Raw genomic sequence first — 14,886 nt, 5'->3', positions numbered from 1 at the left:
TATATGTATAGGAGATTCATCCTGTTTCTTATTCCATCATATACCTACGACGCGAACTCGTCATCATATTCACTATGTATCTTCCCCCTCATCATTATCATAACCATCATCATTGTCATCTTTATCATCAGATACACGAGTTTCATCATCATCATCTTGTTCTAAAGAATAAATTTAAAGTCATCAGCAATCATAAATTGCTCGAAATTATATTTGGAGCAAAATCGAAACGTTGCGCCAGAATAGAACGATAGACGAAGACTACAAACATTCAATTACAGAATAATACGACTGGGGAAAATGAATATAGCAGATCCTTTTTCACAATTGTGTAAAAATATCTATGCGGAATCTATTCGACAGTGAAAACTATATAAACCTAATAATCAAAAGTTCTTGCCCGGTAACAATATCTCTCACAGATATTAAGAAACATTCAGAAGAGCATGAAGAGATCTGCAAAATGAAAGAAGGATTATTCACGGACCAATAGACAAAGACTGTAGAAGTTTATAAAATATTCGAAACAGAATTGACATTCGAGGATGGCATCCTCTTCAGAGACACAAGAATAGTAATTCCCTGTAAATTACGGGAACAAGTCCTTGATTCTGTTCATGAAAGGCATCCCGGCATAGCAGCAATAAAAATTATACTTTTACTAAAGGTACGGTAGGTAGGTAAGTATAAGTATGGTAGCCTAAAATTAATAATAATGCAGAAAAAAGAGTCAAGGCATACAAAGAATGTACGTCAGTAGCATCAAATACTCCAAATGAAGTGTCGAGCTTTACCATTGAAACCATGGATCGATGTAGCCATAGACTATTTGGGCCTTTTATCAAGTAGAGATTATATATTAATAATAATAGATTACTATAGTAAATACAAAGAGATTTAAAAATCAAAAATTATTATAGCCATTGAAATAATAAAAATGTTAAAACAAAATTTTCGTTATAAATGGTTATCCTGTTACAATGACGACTGATAATGGTAGGCAATTCAAAAGCGAGGAATTCACTAATTTCTGCAAAGAATGTGGAATTACTCTCTACGACATCGTATTGGTCACAACAAAATGAAGAAGTCGAACGTCAAAATAGGAACATTATAAAAAGGCTAAAAATTAGTCAAATAGAAAACTAAATATTATACAAAATATTTAACATTTTATATCAAAAAATTGCTAACTTTAAACTTTATAACTCAAAAAGTTAAGAGAATACTTTATTAGTGTTTATTAGTGAAGATGACTTTGATGTGACTTTTAAACGACTATCCAATCAAATTTTTGGCAATAGATCCCCTTTGAGGCCATACAACTTTTGTTTAGAATATTTTTCAATAAAATCATTAGTTTGCGAAATATAACAATGTAATCTGTCTCATTAGATACCCTGTGTATATCTATTGTTTAATGTTAAATGTTAAATGTTTCTTTTATGTTTTAAAACTTTTAATAACAAAGTTTTTACATTTTAATCATACATATTTTCAAATTTTTTTTCCTTAAATATATTATCAAATTTGGAATTAAAAAAAAATATAAAGCTTTTGAAAAGTGTATAGCTATAAAAAACATTAAATAAAATAAATTTTACCCAAAATATTATTTAAGTCGTAATTTAATACTAAACGCAGCAAAATAATTTAGGCCGCTGTGAATTTTCAAAATAATTTATTCTTTTTAAAATTCTATCCTCACTCATGCTAAGATATATGTATTGCATATTTTTTATGCAACTGCACATATCTGAATCAAATTTACAATAAAAATGTATTTCGTATTTGAATGTATTTCCTAGAAAATTCATAATAATCTCATTATCATATCTATTTTATCCCACAAATTTCTACTTTGTAATTATGCATTCGCTGAACTTTAACACAATGTATATTAAGTTGATTTTAATTGTATGTATAATTATGCTAATTTATGTGCAACTTTTATATTACATAAATATTAGATTATTCTTGTTAGAAGGGATAATCTTACAATATATTGAGTTGGTTGTCATACAGTTCATACGTGATTTGATAGAGGTAGATAGTAGAACAGTTCATACGTGATTTGATAGAGATAGATAGTAGAACATGTGTTGCTTTATAGTATAAAATATCACTAATTAGTTTTATAAAGTTTTGTTTCAGAATAGAATCGTTGCTACTGTTAGTTTCAAAATAATTCTTAAAAATTGAACACGGTGAGTATAAATTATTCATTATTTTTTATAGTTTTTTTTTTACTTTTTGAGTAAATTATTTTAAAGATCTTTACACAACATACACACATACACACACCAAGTGCTTTTAAAATTATGTCAGAGATTTATTTATTTATACATACATATAAATATATACATACATAAAAGTATAATAGTAATAGAGATACAACGAATAGTATATTCGACCGAATACCAAATATCAAATACTATGCACGATCATATGCCGAATATTCATCGAATATTAGGCAAAACACAATTTTTGTCAGAAGCGGGTAATATATATATATATATATATATATATATGTATATATATATATATGTATATATATATATATACATATTATATAATATATACATATTATATAATATATACATATACATATATATTATATATTATATATAATATCCCAGCAAACACCAAGTAACAATTATATAACACGTGTGTTATATTGCATTTACATTGTTGAATGGGAAATTATAACTAACAGTTATATAATTGTTACTTGGTGTTTGCTGGGATATACATATATATATATATATATATGTATGTATATATTAATAATTATATAACATATGAATTAATATTAATATTAAGATTAATATTAATTAATTTATTATATTTATATAACATATACATTTATGTTATTTATTATTATATGTTATTATTTATATGTTATTTATATGTTATTTATTTACAAGATAAAAGGATTGATCGCCAGTAAAATTTAAAATCAAGGTTAAACAACTTTTATCTGAAACATTTTTGTCTTAAACTTTTGGATTTTGCGAAATTTTAGTCCGAAGATTAAAATGGCCTACCCTGTATATTATAATTATACATTTCAATATCATTTGTAATTTCTCAAAATCTAAAAGTTTAAGACAAAAATGTTTCAGATAAAAGTTGTATGGTTTCAAGGGGGACATGAGATGGTGTCATTGATTTAACCTTGAATAGCCATTTGAAGGTTACGTGAAGATTAACTTTAATTTCTTAAATGGAACACTATATTTTTTCTTGCATACTTTTGTAGCTGACTTCGAGATCTTTCCAAAACACTACAATGAAATATTTTTTCATTAAGTATTTTTCGAGTTAGTAAGGCTGCAAATTTGCAGTATTCTGACATAAAATACAAAATATCTTGGGAAACATTCATTTTTCGATTATCATACCTTAATAATTTTATGCACAGAATATTATTAATAGCATTTATTTCTACCGGATCACCAGCTTTCGTAGCTGTACCATGCGCCTCAATGTAATCTATGCACAACGGTGAAATTCCACACTCGTTGTAAAATTCCTTCAGTAAAATGCTCTGGACTTGCATCGAAGGGCACGTAATTCCTTCTTTCTTGTAACCATCATTGTTCATTTTAATATGTTTACATGTGGCATAAATTCTTTTAGCATTTTTTGCTTTTTGAAGATATAGCACAGACACCGCTATATATTAAAAATATATGCATACTCATACATAGGCATTTATATAAGGTTTATATAATTACAACTAATATGTAACATGACATTGTAGGGAATGTAACCTACATACATGTTACATGCAAAGAGGTTACATGTCATCAAATCTGACATCTGATCTGACACATATACCTAACATCATGGATCATGGAGCGACATACTATCGCCGTCTGTTGTAAAACGTGCGAGATGGACATTTCCAATACATGCATCTATTCATGTGTTGTGTACGTGTGATATATGTGTGCGCATTTTTGCTATTGTTTTGATATTTTTGCTATCTTTTTGATATCTTTTGATATTTTTTCGTTCTTTTTGTAGATTATATTTTAATTTAAAGACGAATGAAAGATACAACTTAGCGAGACGCTACCGCGTCTCCTGAAACGTATTCTAGACGTCTTCACAAACGTATTTTACACGTGAACTAGAATAAAAAATATAAGAGTTTTAACAAGGCTCTGTAATGTAAATATAAATTTAACGTATAAGACGGGCAACAAGAGCCAAATCGCGGATGACAATGCGTTATCCTAACGAAACTAAATAATTTTTCGTTAGAAATAAATACCGGTGCACAAGGCACCAAATTTTTACTTGGATACTTCGGGATTCCCGATTCAGCGATTTTCGGATGTATATTTTTCTCTTGCATTCATTTATTTATTTTCCGTAGGGGGGTTAAAGGGGTATTGAAATTAAATCTCAAAATATGAGATTATTTCATATTTAAAAATCTTGGCCGTGTCCAAGTAAAAATTTGGTGCCTTGTGCACCGGTATTTATTTCTAACGAAAAATTATTTAGTTTCGTTAGGATAACGCATTGTCATCCGCGATTTGGCTCTTGTTGCCCGTCTTATACGTTAGAATAAAAAAGTTTTATACAAATATGTTGACGCAGCAATAGTTTTTGAGCTACAATCGATCAAACTTTTTCAATGATATCGCATAGATTTCGCGCTCTCCGGCCCGTAACTACATATACACGTGTAGCGATCTGTCATCTGTTATTGATGTTTTCAAGTCGGTGTGATATTGATTTTTTTACAATGCCTGTCGTGAAAGTTCGATTTTCGATTGCTGTTTAACGTACGGAAAATGGCTTATTTCTCAACAATTTAAAAAATCTTTTTTATAATTAATTGGTTTTATAATTAATAGTTTTTAGTTTACTAATTGTAGTTTTTGTTTTACTGTTTGTAACGCTTTCTTTATCAAGCAAAATGGGCCACTATTTTCATATTACATAAATAAAAGTAACAGATTAAACAAAACTTGAACATTTAATTTTTAAACAACAAAATTTCAACATTCAGAATATTCAATACTATTGTCAATACACGAATCAAAGGAACAAATCAGACAAAAATAAAGAACAACATTATTTCTTTTTTAAAGAAGAAAAACAATGATTTAACAGTTCAAACAACATATTAGAAATAAAAATAGATCCTAACTTATATTCAAATAAAGTACACAACATTATGGAGATCAAAGAAAATTAGTTTATAAATTTATCTAATGTTATAATTCCGAACGACATGAGATGTTTATTGCAATTGAGCGAGAACTTTAGTTTGCTTTTTACCAATAAAACTGATTTAACTATTGACTTCATAAAAAATTTAGAGTATAATTTAAAAAAACTTTCTACTGACAAACGTATTACTATCAGAAATAAAGCTACACAAGTTTTCAACTTAATTCCTAATTATTCTTATCCCCGTAATAACAACAATAACATTTTAATAAAATTAAATTTGATAACAAACAAATTCTTGAAAGAAAACCTAAATCTCATTTTGACCAGAGCTGATAAAGGTAATGCCATTGTCGCTTTAGACAAAAATGAATACATAAATAAAATAGAAAATATGCTAAAAGATAATAGCACATACATTATTGTGAACAAAGATCCGACTAGAAAATTAACCACTAGCCTACGAGACCTATTGATTAGTAGGAAAAATAAAAAATACATTTCTGTACAAACTTATAAATCTCTATTATTTACTGACGGCATTCTTGCAAGAGCATACGGTCTCCCGAAGATTCATAAAAATAATTGTCCATTCAGAATTATAGTTTCCTCAATTAATAGTTCACTCTACGATCTCGCTCTATTTTTACATAAAATTATGAAAAACAGCTTCCCAAAAGCTAACAGCCATATAGAAAATAGCTATGAACTGGTCAACAAAATTCAAGATTTTCATATTGACAATGCTTTCAAACTAATATCGTTAGATGTTGTTTCTCTTTTTACGAATATTTCAATCAATCTGGCATTAAAAAGTGTTTCTGATAGATAACAATATTTGGCTGAGAATTGCAACATTCCGAAATCAGAACTTATGGCAGGATTAAACTTAGTTTTAAATTCCTCATTTTTTACTTTTAACAATATTTTTTATCGACAATTATATGGCACACTTATGGGATCGCCACTGTCACCTATTATTGCAGATATAGTACTTCAGGACATTAAAAAGCAAGCGCTCAATCTTTTAACATTTACACCACCTATTTATTTTAGATACGTAGATGACGTTATACGTGCTGTTCCATCTCATAAAATTTAACAAACTTTAGACATTTTCAACTCTTTTTACAATAGAATTCAGTTTATACTAGAATATAACAATAATAATAGCCTTGATTTTCTCGATGTCACGCTCATTTTAGAAAATAATTCTATTAAGACTGACTGGTACCATAAATCAACTTTTTCTGGTAGATATTTACATTACTTTTCACAATAGCCTCCTTGTCAAAAAAGAGGAACAATAATTGGATTGGTTGACAAAGCATTTTTATTATTGCACCCAATTTTCCATACCAAGAACTTAAAGTTGATAATTGATATTATAATAATGGCTATCCTACTAAATTAATTTTTCAAACCATAAACCATCGTTTAAAATTACTAATCAATAAAAACAACAACATTATTAACAATAGTATTTCTACTCTAAAATCACCTAAGTCATATTTTACCATTCCATATTTTCCAACCACATCTGAACAATTTAAAAATATCACAAAGAATCTTAATACGAAACTTTCCTATTTCAGTTTAAATAAGTTAAACAAACACATTAAAGTGCATAAAGATAAAGTTTCAATTTTTTCCAATACCAATGTTGTTTATAGAATTGAATGTGCAGACTGTAATGCATCATATGTGGGCCAAACGGGACGTAAATTAAGTACTAGGATTTTGGAACATAAACTTGACATTAATAAGAATACAACGAACAAATCTGTTATAACTAACCATAGGCTCGATTTCAACCACAAATTTAAATGGAATAAAGTAAAAATTCTTGATAAAGAAAATTTCCTCGGAAAAAGATTAATCTCCGAGATGATTTATATTAAAAGACAAACAAATAGTTTGAACTTGCAAACGGACACAGAATGTTTACCTGATACATATATAGACAGAATTGATAAACTACTGAAATTCTGAAAATAGATACACAAAGATAATAAGTAACACCGCTCATTTTCACCTTTCGATCACTTTGTCTGTGACATTGTAAGTGTGCGGATCTCAGGAATCGATGTTCCTCCTACACTACTGTTTTTACTTTGCAATCTAGTCATATGTAAGTCTATAAACATCTTCGTGTTTGTACAACCTATTAAGTTTAAATAAATCAATAATTATTTAATAACGTTATAGGATTCAAATCATCATGTGTTTATCGGGTCTAATAACCGGAGTAAAAACACAATTTACGAATTTTAACCATCACATTATGACTATGTTGGAGGAATATCGCTTTTTATTTTTACATCATGTTATTCTTTTTTTCTTACCATAATATTTGTTAATCATTATATCTATCATTGTATTTTTAATGCGTTCCATACTCTATGACGTTTTTGATTATGCTTTATGTATGTTACCGTTATGACACCGTTTATTTTTTAAATTTAGAATTTAATCAGTGTTGATAATGGTCAAAATATTGACCGAAACGTTCGCTTTGTATTTGTATTTAAAGAGAACTTATGTTTAATTTTTTTTGTCACCTTTTATTGTAATTCATTATTAGACATTAGATTAAAGAATATTATCTTTATATATGACTTCACTTTCAAACATAATTTGAATTTTTATATTTATTGCTCTTAACAGCCTTTTATCAAATTTATTATAATTTAATAAGAGTCTTGACTTACTACGATTTAATTTATTTTACTATTTCTTGACTGACATAACAAACTTGAATGTAATGAAATTCACGCAAGACAAAACATCAATTCGTTATAACCTTCATTATTCAAGAATGATAAAATGGATAAAAAAATGAGTGTTTAAAACCTTCCACGCCGCTAGAACTTATAGAAGTAGCTGAATCTGTTATGAAGACTTTATTACCGAAAAAATCGAAAGATAAATACATATGAGTAAAAACATACGTTTCATATCAATAATTGTACGTGTATATACATACATCTGTAAGCTAGAAGTAAAGTAAAACTAAAGTTCACCAACAATTTAACAAAATAAAAAAACAAATAGTTTATTTGGCTTTAAGAAAAGGAAAATCGTTATGTCTCTCGATTAACAAAATAATATAAAAATAAATATCTCATTCGATCACTCAATTTAACAATTTTTTGTTTTTGTTTCTCACAAAAAACTAGATCAGTCTAATCTCGTGTCTTGCATAGTCAGAGCTCGATTCTTGTTCTCATTCTCAGTACTTTTCTTATATCCTACGTATTTCGATTTTCGCTAGTCATAAACGATTATGGCACCCTTATCCTTACTCCGAAATAATTCCTAATTTTTCCGAAATTTCGCTTTTCGCCGAATCAATGGACATTATTGATCCCACCGACTTAAGTATATTCCTATCTTCCACTTACACATTATACATTAAAATAATCTAATATTAACAAATTATAAATGTTATAAATCTTATAAATCAAACATGCAAATCTTAAAATATTTAAAATATGTGATATAATAAAAGGCCAACTTAACGAGCTTATATGCTATTAATTGAAAAATTTTATTTATTAATTTACGTCATACTATACAAAAGTTAAGATAAACGTTTCGACTGTACGACAGTCTTTCTCAATATCCTAATAATATGTTAAAAAATTAATTTAGTCATTTCGACATCATAAATAAATACAACAATTATAAGATTATGTGACGAACGCAGTACAAAATTCATGTTTGTTGGCATGAGTTAGCGCGTCAGATGCTGTTATATTATGTAACGACATTTTTTGTCAACGAACATAACACTTTTTTTAAAAAATTATTTCTTTTTACTTAACATAATCACAATGTGTACTTTTTTAAAAAACAAATCGATATCTGTTGTTTTTTAAAAAAGTACACATTGTGATTATGTTAAGTAAAAAGAAATAATTTTTTAAAAAAAGTGTTATGTTCGTTGACAAAAAATGTCGTTACATAATATAACAGCATCTGACGCGCTAACTCATGCCAACAAACATGAATTTTGTACTGCGTTCGTCACATAATCTTATAATTGTTGTATTTATTTATGATGTCGAAATGACTAAATTAATTTTTTAACATATTATTAGGATATTGAGAAAGACTGTCGTACAGTCGAAACGTTTATCTTAACTTTTGTATAGTATGACGTAAATTAATAAATAAAATTTTTCAATTAATAGCATATAAGCTCGTTAAGTTGGCCTTTTATTATATCACATATTTTAATTGTATACGAGCCGAAGTTTAATTTATAAAATATATATACTTAAAATATTTTATTAATAATTAAAATATTAAGTTTTGTTATAATAATTATTATATTAATAATTATTAAATAATAATATAAATAATTAATAAAAATCAGTAGACATAAGCAAGCGCAAAAATAAGAACGTAAAATAATATTTTGACAAATAGTTTATTTTAATATTCTTTGAACGTTTTAGTCAATATTTTGACCATTTTCAGCAAAATTAAATGCAAAAAATTACATTAAAATTGGTAAAAATTAAAAATAAAATTATATATAACCATCTACAATTTTATTTTTCATTTATTTTAATTAATTTTATTTAATTTTTGCATTTAATTGTGCTAAAATGATTAAAATAATAACCAAAACGTTTAAAACATATTAAAATAAACTATTTGTCAAAATATGATTTTTTGTTCTTATTTCTGCGTCTGATCACTTCCATGTATTATTCATATTAATAATATTAAACATATTAATAATATTATTATTTATATTAAACTATTTACATTTATTGAAACCTTGTTATATTATGTTACGTTTTCGTTCGTCCGTTTTTGGGTCAGTATATTTAAATACTTTACCCGGGAGTTGGACGGGTTGTGTGTACTTAGTTTTTAGTCCCGAACAGGAATCTTAGTTTATAAACTTTATAACGCGGATCAGTTTTGGTAATGCGGCGATAGTCGGAATAGTCAGGCTCGACGTTGATAGGAGTTAGTTGGTAAGGAATAGTAGAAGGTTTCTCGATTTGGGCGTTTGGTTCTAAATCTTGGAGTTTTTGCGAGAGGTGAAAGAAATCTTGTTGCAAATCAATCGCTTGTTTTATCTGGTATCTGAGCCGTTTGAGCTGTTTACCTGCCCTTTTCTTCATGAGAATGTTAAATACGACGGAAGCTCCCAAAATAAACTTAGGGTCGCTACGCAAGGCAGCGACCAGTCCGATTCGCTACGCTTTTCGGCAGCGAAAGGGGTAAGCTCGATTTGAGAGTAATGGTAAATAATTTCATACGCCAAGAGCAGTGTTCGTTGGCGCTACACTCTTCGGCAGCGCCGGTTACCAATTCGCTACACTCTTTGTCAGCGAAAAGTCCGTTCCCCGCTCTCGGAGATGTCCTACGTTATATGTAAATTTTAATCAAAACTCGGATCAGATGCCAAATAACTGAGCTTATTGCGGTATTATTAATTACCTTTTATTCTATGAGTGGTTACAAAATTATAAGTCTAAAATACTGGATTAGTCGTAACGTAAGAATAAGGAAACAAAGGATGACAGTCGAAGTTCGCGGAGAACTATAGTTACGACAAAGGTTTCGTTAAGATTTCAACTGCGATGCACAGCGTTTTTCTAGCCCTTTATACTCGAAATTTTACCACCTCCACCTATGAATTTTGAAGGAGGGAGGCCTTTATTTCGGTTTGTTTATAAGATTTTGTTTATAAGGTTTGTTTATAAGGTTTATAAACAACCCTGGCGATCCTGCATATCGGATGTTAGTTTAGGATAGGTCCAGCTGAGAGCGATGAAAATTTGTCAATACGTGACGATAAGCAAATTCTAGCGATCCCGCGTATCGGATGTTAGTTTGAGTTAAGATAAATCTAACCGAGAGCGATGAAAATTTGTCGGTACGTGACAATTAATTATTATATTAAAGCCCACGCTCTCCATCTAACATGCCTCAATACGCCTATTAAGGCGTTGACTATGCTGTTTTCCGTTGAAGCCACGCGCTAATTGGCAAACATTAACAATTTATAGCGTTAAGAATAAAGCTCAAATTAAAAAATGACTTAGAAATTTTCGATTTAGTTTATTGTCCTATATTTAATGGTGTGCTTCGTATACCTTTATTTAATTACATTCTGCATATTGGTACATGTTCAGGCAGGTGTACATTTTTTTTGCGAGATGTTATATTTGTTGAATGAAGCGCGTTTGAACCACGGCCCTGTCCTGTGGCAGCCGCGTGATCGTATTTATTTGAATCCGCTTTCTCGTGTTAATCACGTGAATCTTTGAAGCACGCTCCCGTGGTCTGACGACGGGGATGCTCGAGGATTCAGATCGCTTTGCGACAGTCTGTAAGACGGATCATCAGCGATTATTCGAGTCGATCTCATGCATTAAGCACTACTATTCCGCTCCCGCGAGTCTAAACTTTATTCTGTTAATCAATGTAAGAGTGAATAAACAATAAATTCCGTTGTTGTGTTAGAATTCGTTATACTTAACGCGTAATCATTTTCCATCCTTTGCGACGTCCCAAACCAGTGCCGAATAGCAAACAAACATAATTGGAGTGGAGCGACAAGATCGGAGGTGTCGCAACATTTTTTGGTCTTTCGAGCCGGATTTAGCGGGTGGACGTCGTAAAAAGTCGTGATCTAATCAGTGCACATTGGTGAACATTGACCTTCCATTGGGTGTTGGCGCGCCGTGTATTTGGCGCATAGGACTACCAAGGGCTGTGATAATTATACCACGTAAACAACACGCGTTACACGCCGGGTCGAGCGACCTTGAGAGTAATTACACGTGAATAATCTGCTCTTATCGCGCACGCATTCCTTTGCAAGTAAATAAGTTGTCGTGATTGACGCGAACAATTATATACACGGTGAAATTTACCGCCGTACAGTCAGTGAACTTTAATAATTATTATGGCGACGCTCAAAGAGCTGCTCACGCATCAAGACGTTTTAATCGGACAAATCTCTCGTTCGGTGACAAATTTGAAAAAACTCGGTGCGAGCAATCTCACGGCCGCCAAGGTGAAACATCGCCTCGGTACCTTGGAGAAACTGTGGGAGAAGGCGCAGCTCGTCAACATTCAGCTCCTTTAAGGGGCCTCCAAGGAAGAAAAGGAGCAATTAGACTACTTCAAACAAGGTACATTCCTCCTCGCCGAGGAGGAGTATCTCAACGCTTCCGACTACATGGCCGATCTCATCGAGACGTTCTCCGAAAAGCCCTCCATCCTGGGGCATGCAGGTGATACCAGCTCCGTGCAAACGACAGTTGCGAACAATTCCGCGATGAAACTCGGCCGCATTGATCTTCCAGAATTTTCCGGTGACCGTTTAAAGTGGTCTCATTTTTGCGATATGTTCAAGACTCTCGTGATAAATAATTCGTCACTAAATGGGATCACGTGGTTGCATTACTTGATGTCCAAGCTTAAGGGCGATGCCGCCGCTTTATTGCGTAATTTTAAAATCACCAAAAATAATTTTGAGCCCGCATGGAAGGCCTTGACGGACAAATATGCGAATACGCGTCTGATTATTAATTCTTATTTGCAAACGATCGTTGATCTACCGATTGTAAAAACCGAATCAGCTAGCGCGCTTCGCAATCTACGCGACGTAACGAAATCAGCGATTGAAGCTTTGTCAAACCTCGGGCGTCCGGTCGACAAATGGAGCAATCCCTTGATCTTTCTACTTACTAAAAATTGCCTCCTCGCACTCGTCAGGAGTGGCAGATGGAACTGGGGGATTCGTACGATCCTCCTGAATTAGACACGTTTCTAAAGTTTATTTCAAAGCGAATTAGAGGTCTCGACGACGATAATCCTTTGACTTCAAGCGATATTGTATCCGAAAGGTCGTGTAACTTTAAGGCGAAAATTTATACTGCAAATAACGCGTCCGTACAAGATTCCCGGAAATGCCCGGCTTGCTCGGAAAAACATTTACTCTTTCGATGCAATCAATTCGTCCCCTTGGACATTGATCAACGTTTCGCCCTAGCAAAAAAGTTAAAATGTTGTACGAATTGCTTGCGACTCGGTCATTCCGTCAGCGCGTGTAAAAATCCACAGAAATGCTTCAAATGCGACAAAGCACATCATACGTATTTACATCGCGATAACAAGAGTAATGAGAGCATGCCTTCTTCCGACAATCGCTCCGCTGACGCAAGCGTAGTGAAAACACAAATTACCAGTCCGACAGTGCTCACTGCGTCAACGTGTCTACCGAAAAATTCTACCGTGCTCCTCGCAACCGCGTGGGTGAATTTGCGTACCCGCAAAAATCGAATAGTACGAGTACGCGCGTTACTCGACCAAGGAGCTACTCATACGTTTATCACGGAGACATTGGCTCAATTGCTGCATACATCCCGCCAACGGACGACTTTGCCCGTGACGTGTTTCGGCGAACGATATTCCGGCACGGCGAAAACGATGATACGACTTTCGCTCAAGCCGTGCGTAACAAACGACATTTCTCTCCCAGTCGCGGCCTACGTGTTTAATTGGATCACGTCGTACGGTGCTTCGAAACGTAGCCCAGTCCCTGACTGGCCGCATTTACAAAGACTTGATCTCGCTGATGCTGATCCCACCAATCGGACTCCGATACAGATATTAATCGGAGCGGACCTTTACGGAGCCACATTACTAGATGGCCTTCGAAAAGGTCCGTTCGGCAGTCCCACGGCCCAGTCAACGATCTTTGGTTGGATTGTCACTGGCCCTTCTAGTGATAACGATTCCAATGCATCTGTTTGCGTGGCAACTGTCAATACTATGGACGTTGACCTCAACCAAATTCTCGTGCGATTCTGGGAGACTGAGAAAGTTCTCATGAAACCGAGCTCTACTGCGGACGAGGAGAAATGCGAGCATCATTTCCGTAACACTCACGCGAGAGATGAGAGCGGGCGATACATCGTTCGCCTTCCCTTTAAACAATTTCCTCCACGTATTGGAGATTCACGCTGCATCGCGACTCGATTGTACGACAGACTCGAGAGGCGGTTATCGCGCGATGCTAGTCTCGCTACGTCATACGATGCGTTTTTTCAGAAGTACCTAGACCTAAGACACATGGAGTTGGTCACCGGTCCAGAATTGTCTCACGACCCCGTCGTCTACCTACCGCATCACCCCGTCGTGAAGAGCGAAAGTTTGTCGACTAAATTGAGGATTGTATTTAACGTGTCATGTGCTACATCGAATAAAACGTCCCTCAATGACCATCTTTATACAGGGCCCAAGCTGCAGAATAATCTGATGTCTATACTAATTAAATGGCGACAACATAAATACGTATATCTTGCCGACATTAAAAAAATGTTTAGACAGATATGCATCCCGAGGAGGCCGATTACCAGCGCATTCTGTGGCGACCGTCATCACAGACGTTTCTCCAGTCGTACCGTCTACGTACCGTTACGTATGGCACCGTTCCCACTCTATACCTCGCGATACAAGTATTGCACCAGCTGGTCGAAGATGAAGGTCATCGATTTCCTCTTGCTCGTTCCATTCTGCTACACGAGAATTATGTCGATGACATTTTATTTGGTGCCCACGATATTGACACGGCCAATGCCATGAGAATCCAATTAGTCAATATGCTCGCGGCGGGCGGATTCCGTCTGCGTAAGTAGGCGGCCAACGCTACCG

The 14,886-nt window shown here is 32.8% G+C and overlaps 2 protein-coding genes across 4 annotated transcripts in view; both read left to right on the top strand.

The window, feature by feature from the left end:
• The first annotated feature begins 2,006 nt into the window (after positions 1-2,006).
• The window catches only part of LOC114935573 (fatty acid synthase-like), a 127,520-nt gene continuing 114,640 nt past the window's right edge, over positions 2,007-14,886 (top strand). For 2 of the 3 annotated variants that reach the window (XM_085483905.1, XM_085483901.1), the window contains exon 1: positions 2,020-2,207. The gene's annotated coding sequence lies outside the window, so the exon portion shown is untranslated. Of the gene's footprint in view, positions 2,208-14,886 lie in introns of all 3 variants that reach the window. The other variant, XM_085483898.1, reaches the window with a different exon arrangement.
• On the top strand, positions 12,407-14,870 carry LOC114935569 (uncharacterized). The gene is made up of 3 exons (XM_029308425.1): positions 12,407-12,835; positions 12,946-14,406; positions 14,559-14,870. Exons 1-3 carry the CDS (start codon positions 12,407-12,409, stop codon positions 14,868-14,870), a joined length of 2,202 nt encoding a protein of 733 aa, XP_029164258.1.

The sequence above is a fragment of the Nylanderia fulva genome, unplaced genomic scaffold (assembly GCF_048542155.1).
Source record: "Nylanderia fulva isolate GAGA-0341 unplaced genomic scaffold, ASM4854215v1 Scaffold101, whole genome shotgun sequence".
Taxonomy (NCBI): domain Eukaryota; kingdom Metazoa; phylum Arthropoda; class Insecta; order Hymenoptera; family Formicidae; genus Nylanderia; species Nylanderia fulva.
Note: the sequence above shows the minus strand (reverse complement) of the source record. Positions and strands in the feature narration are given on the sequence as shown.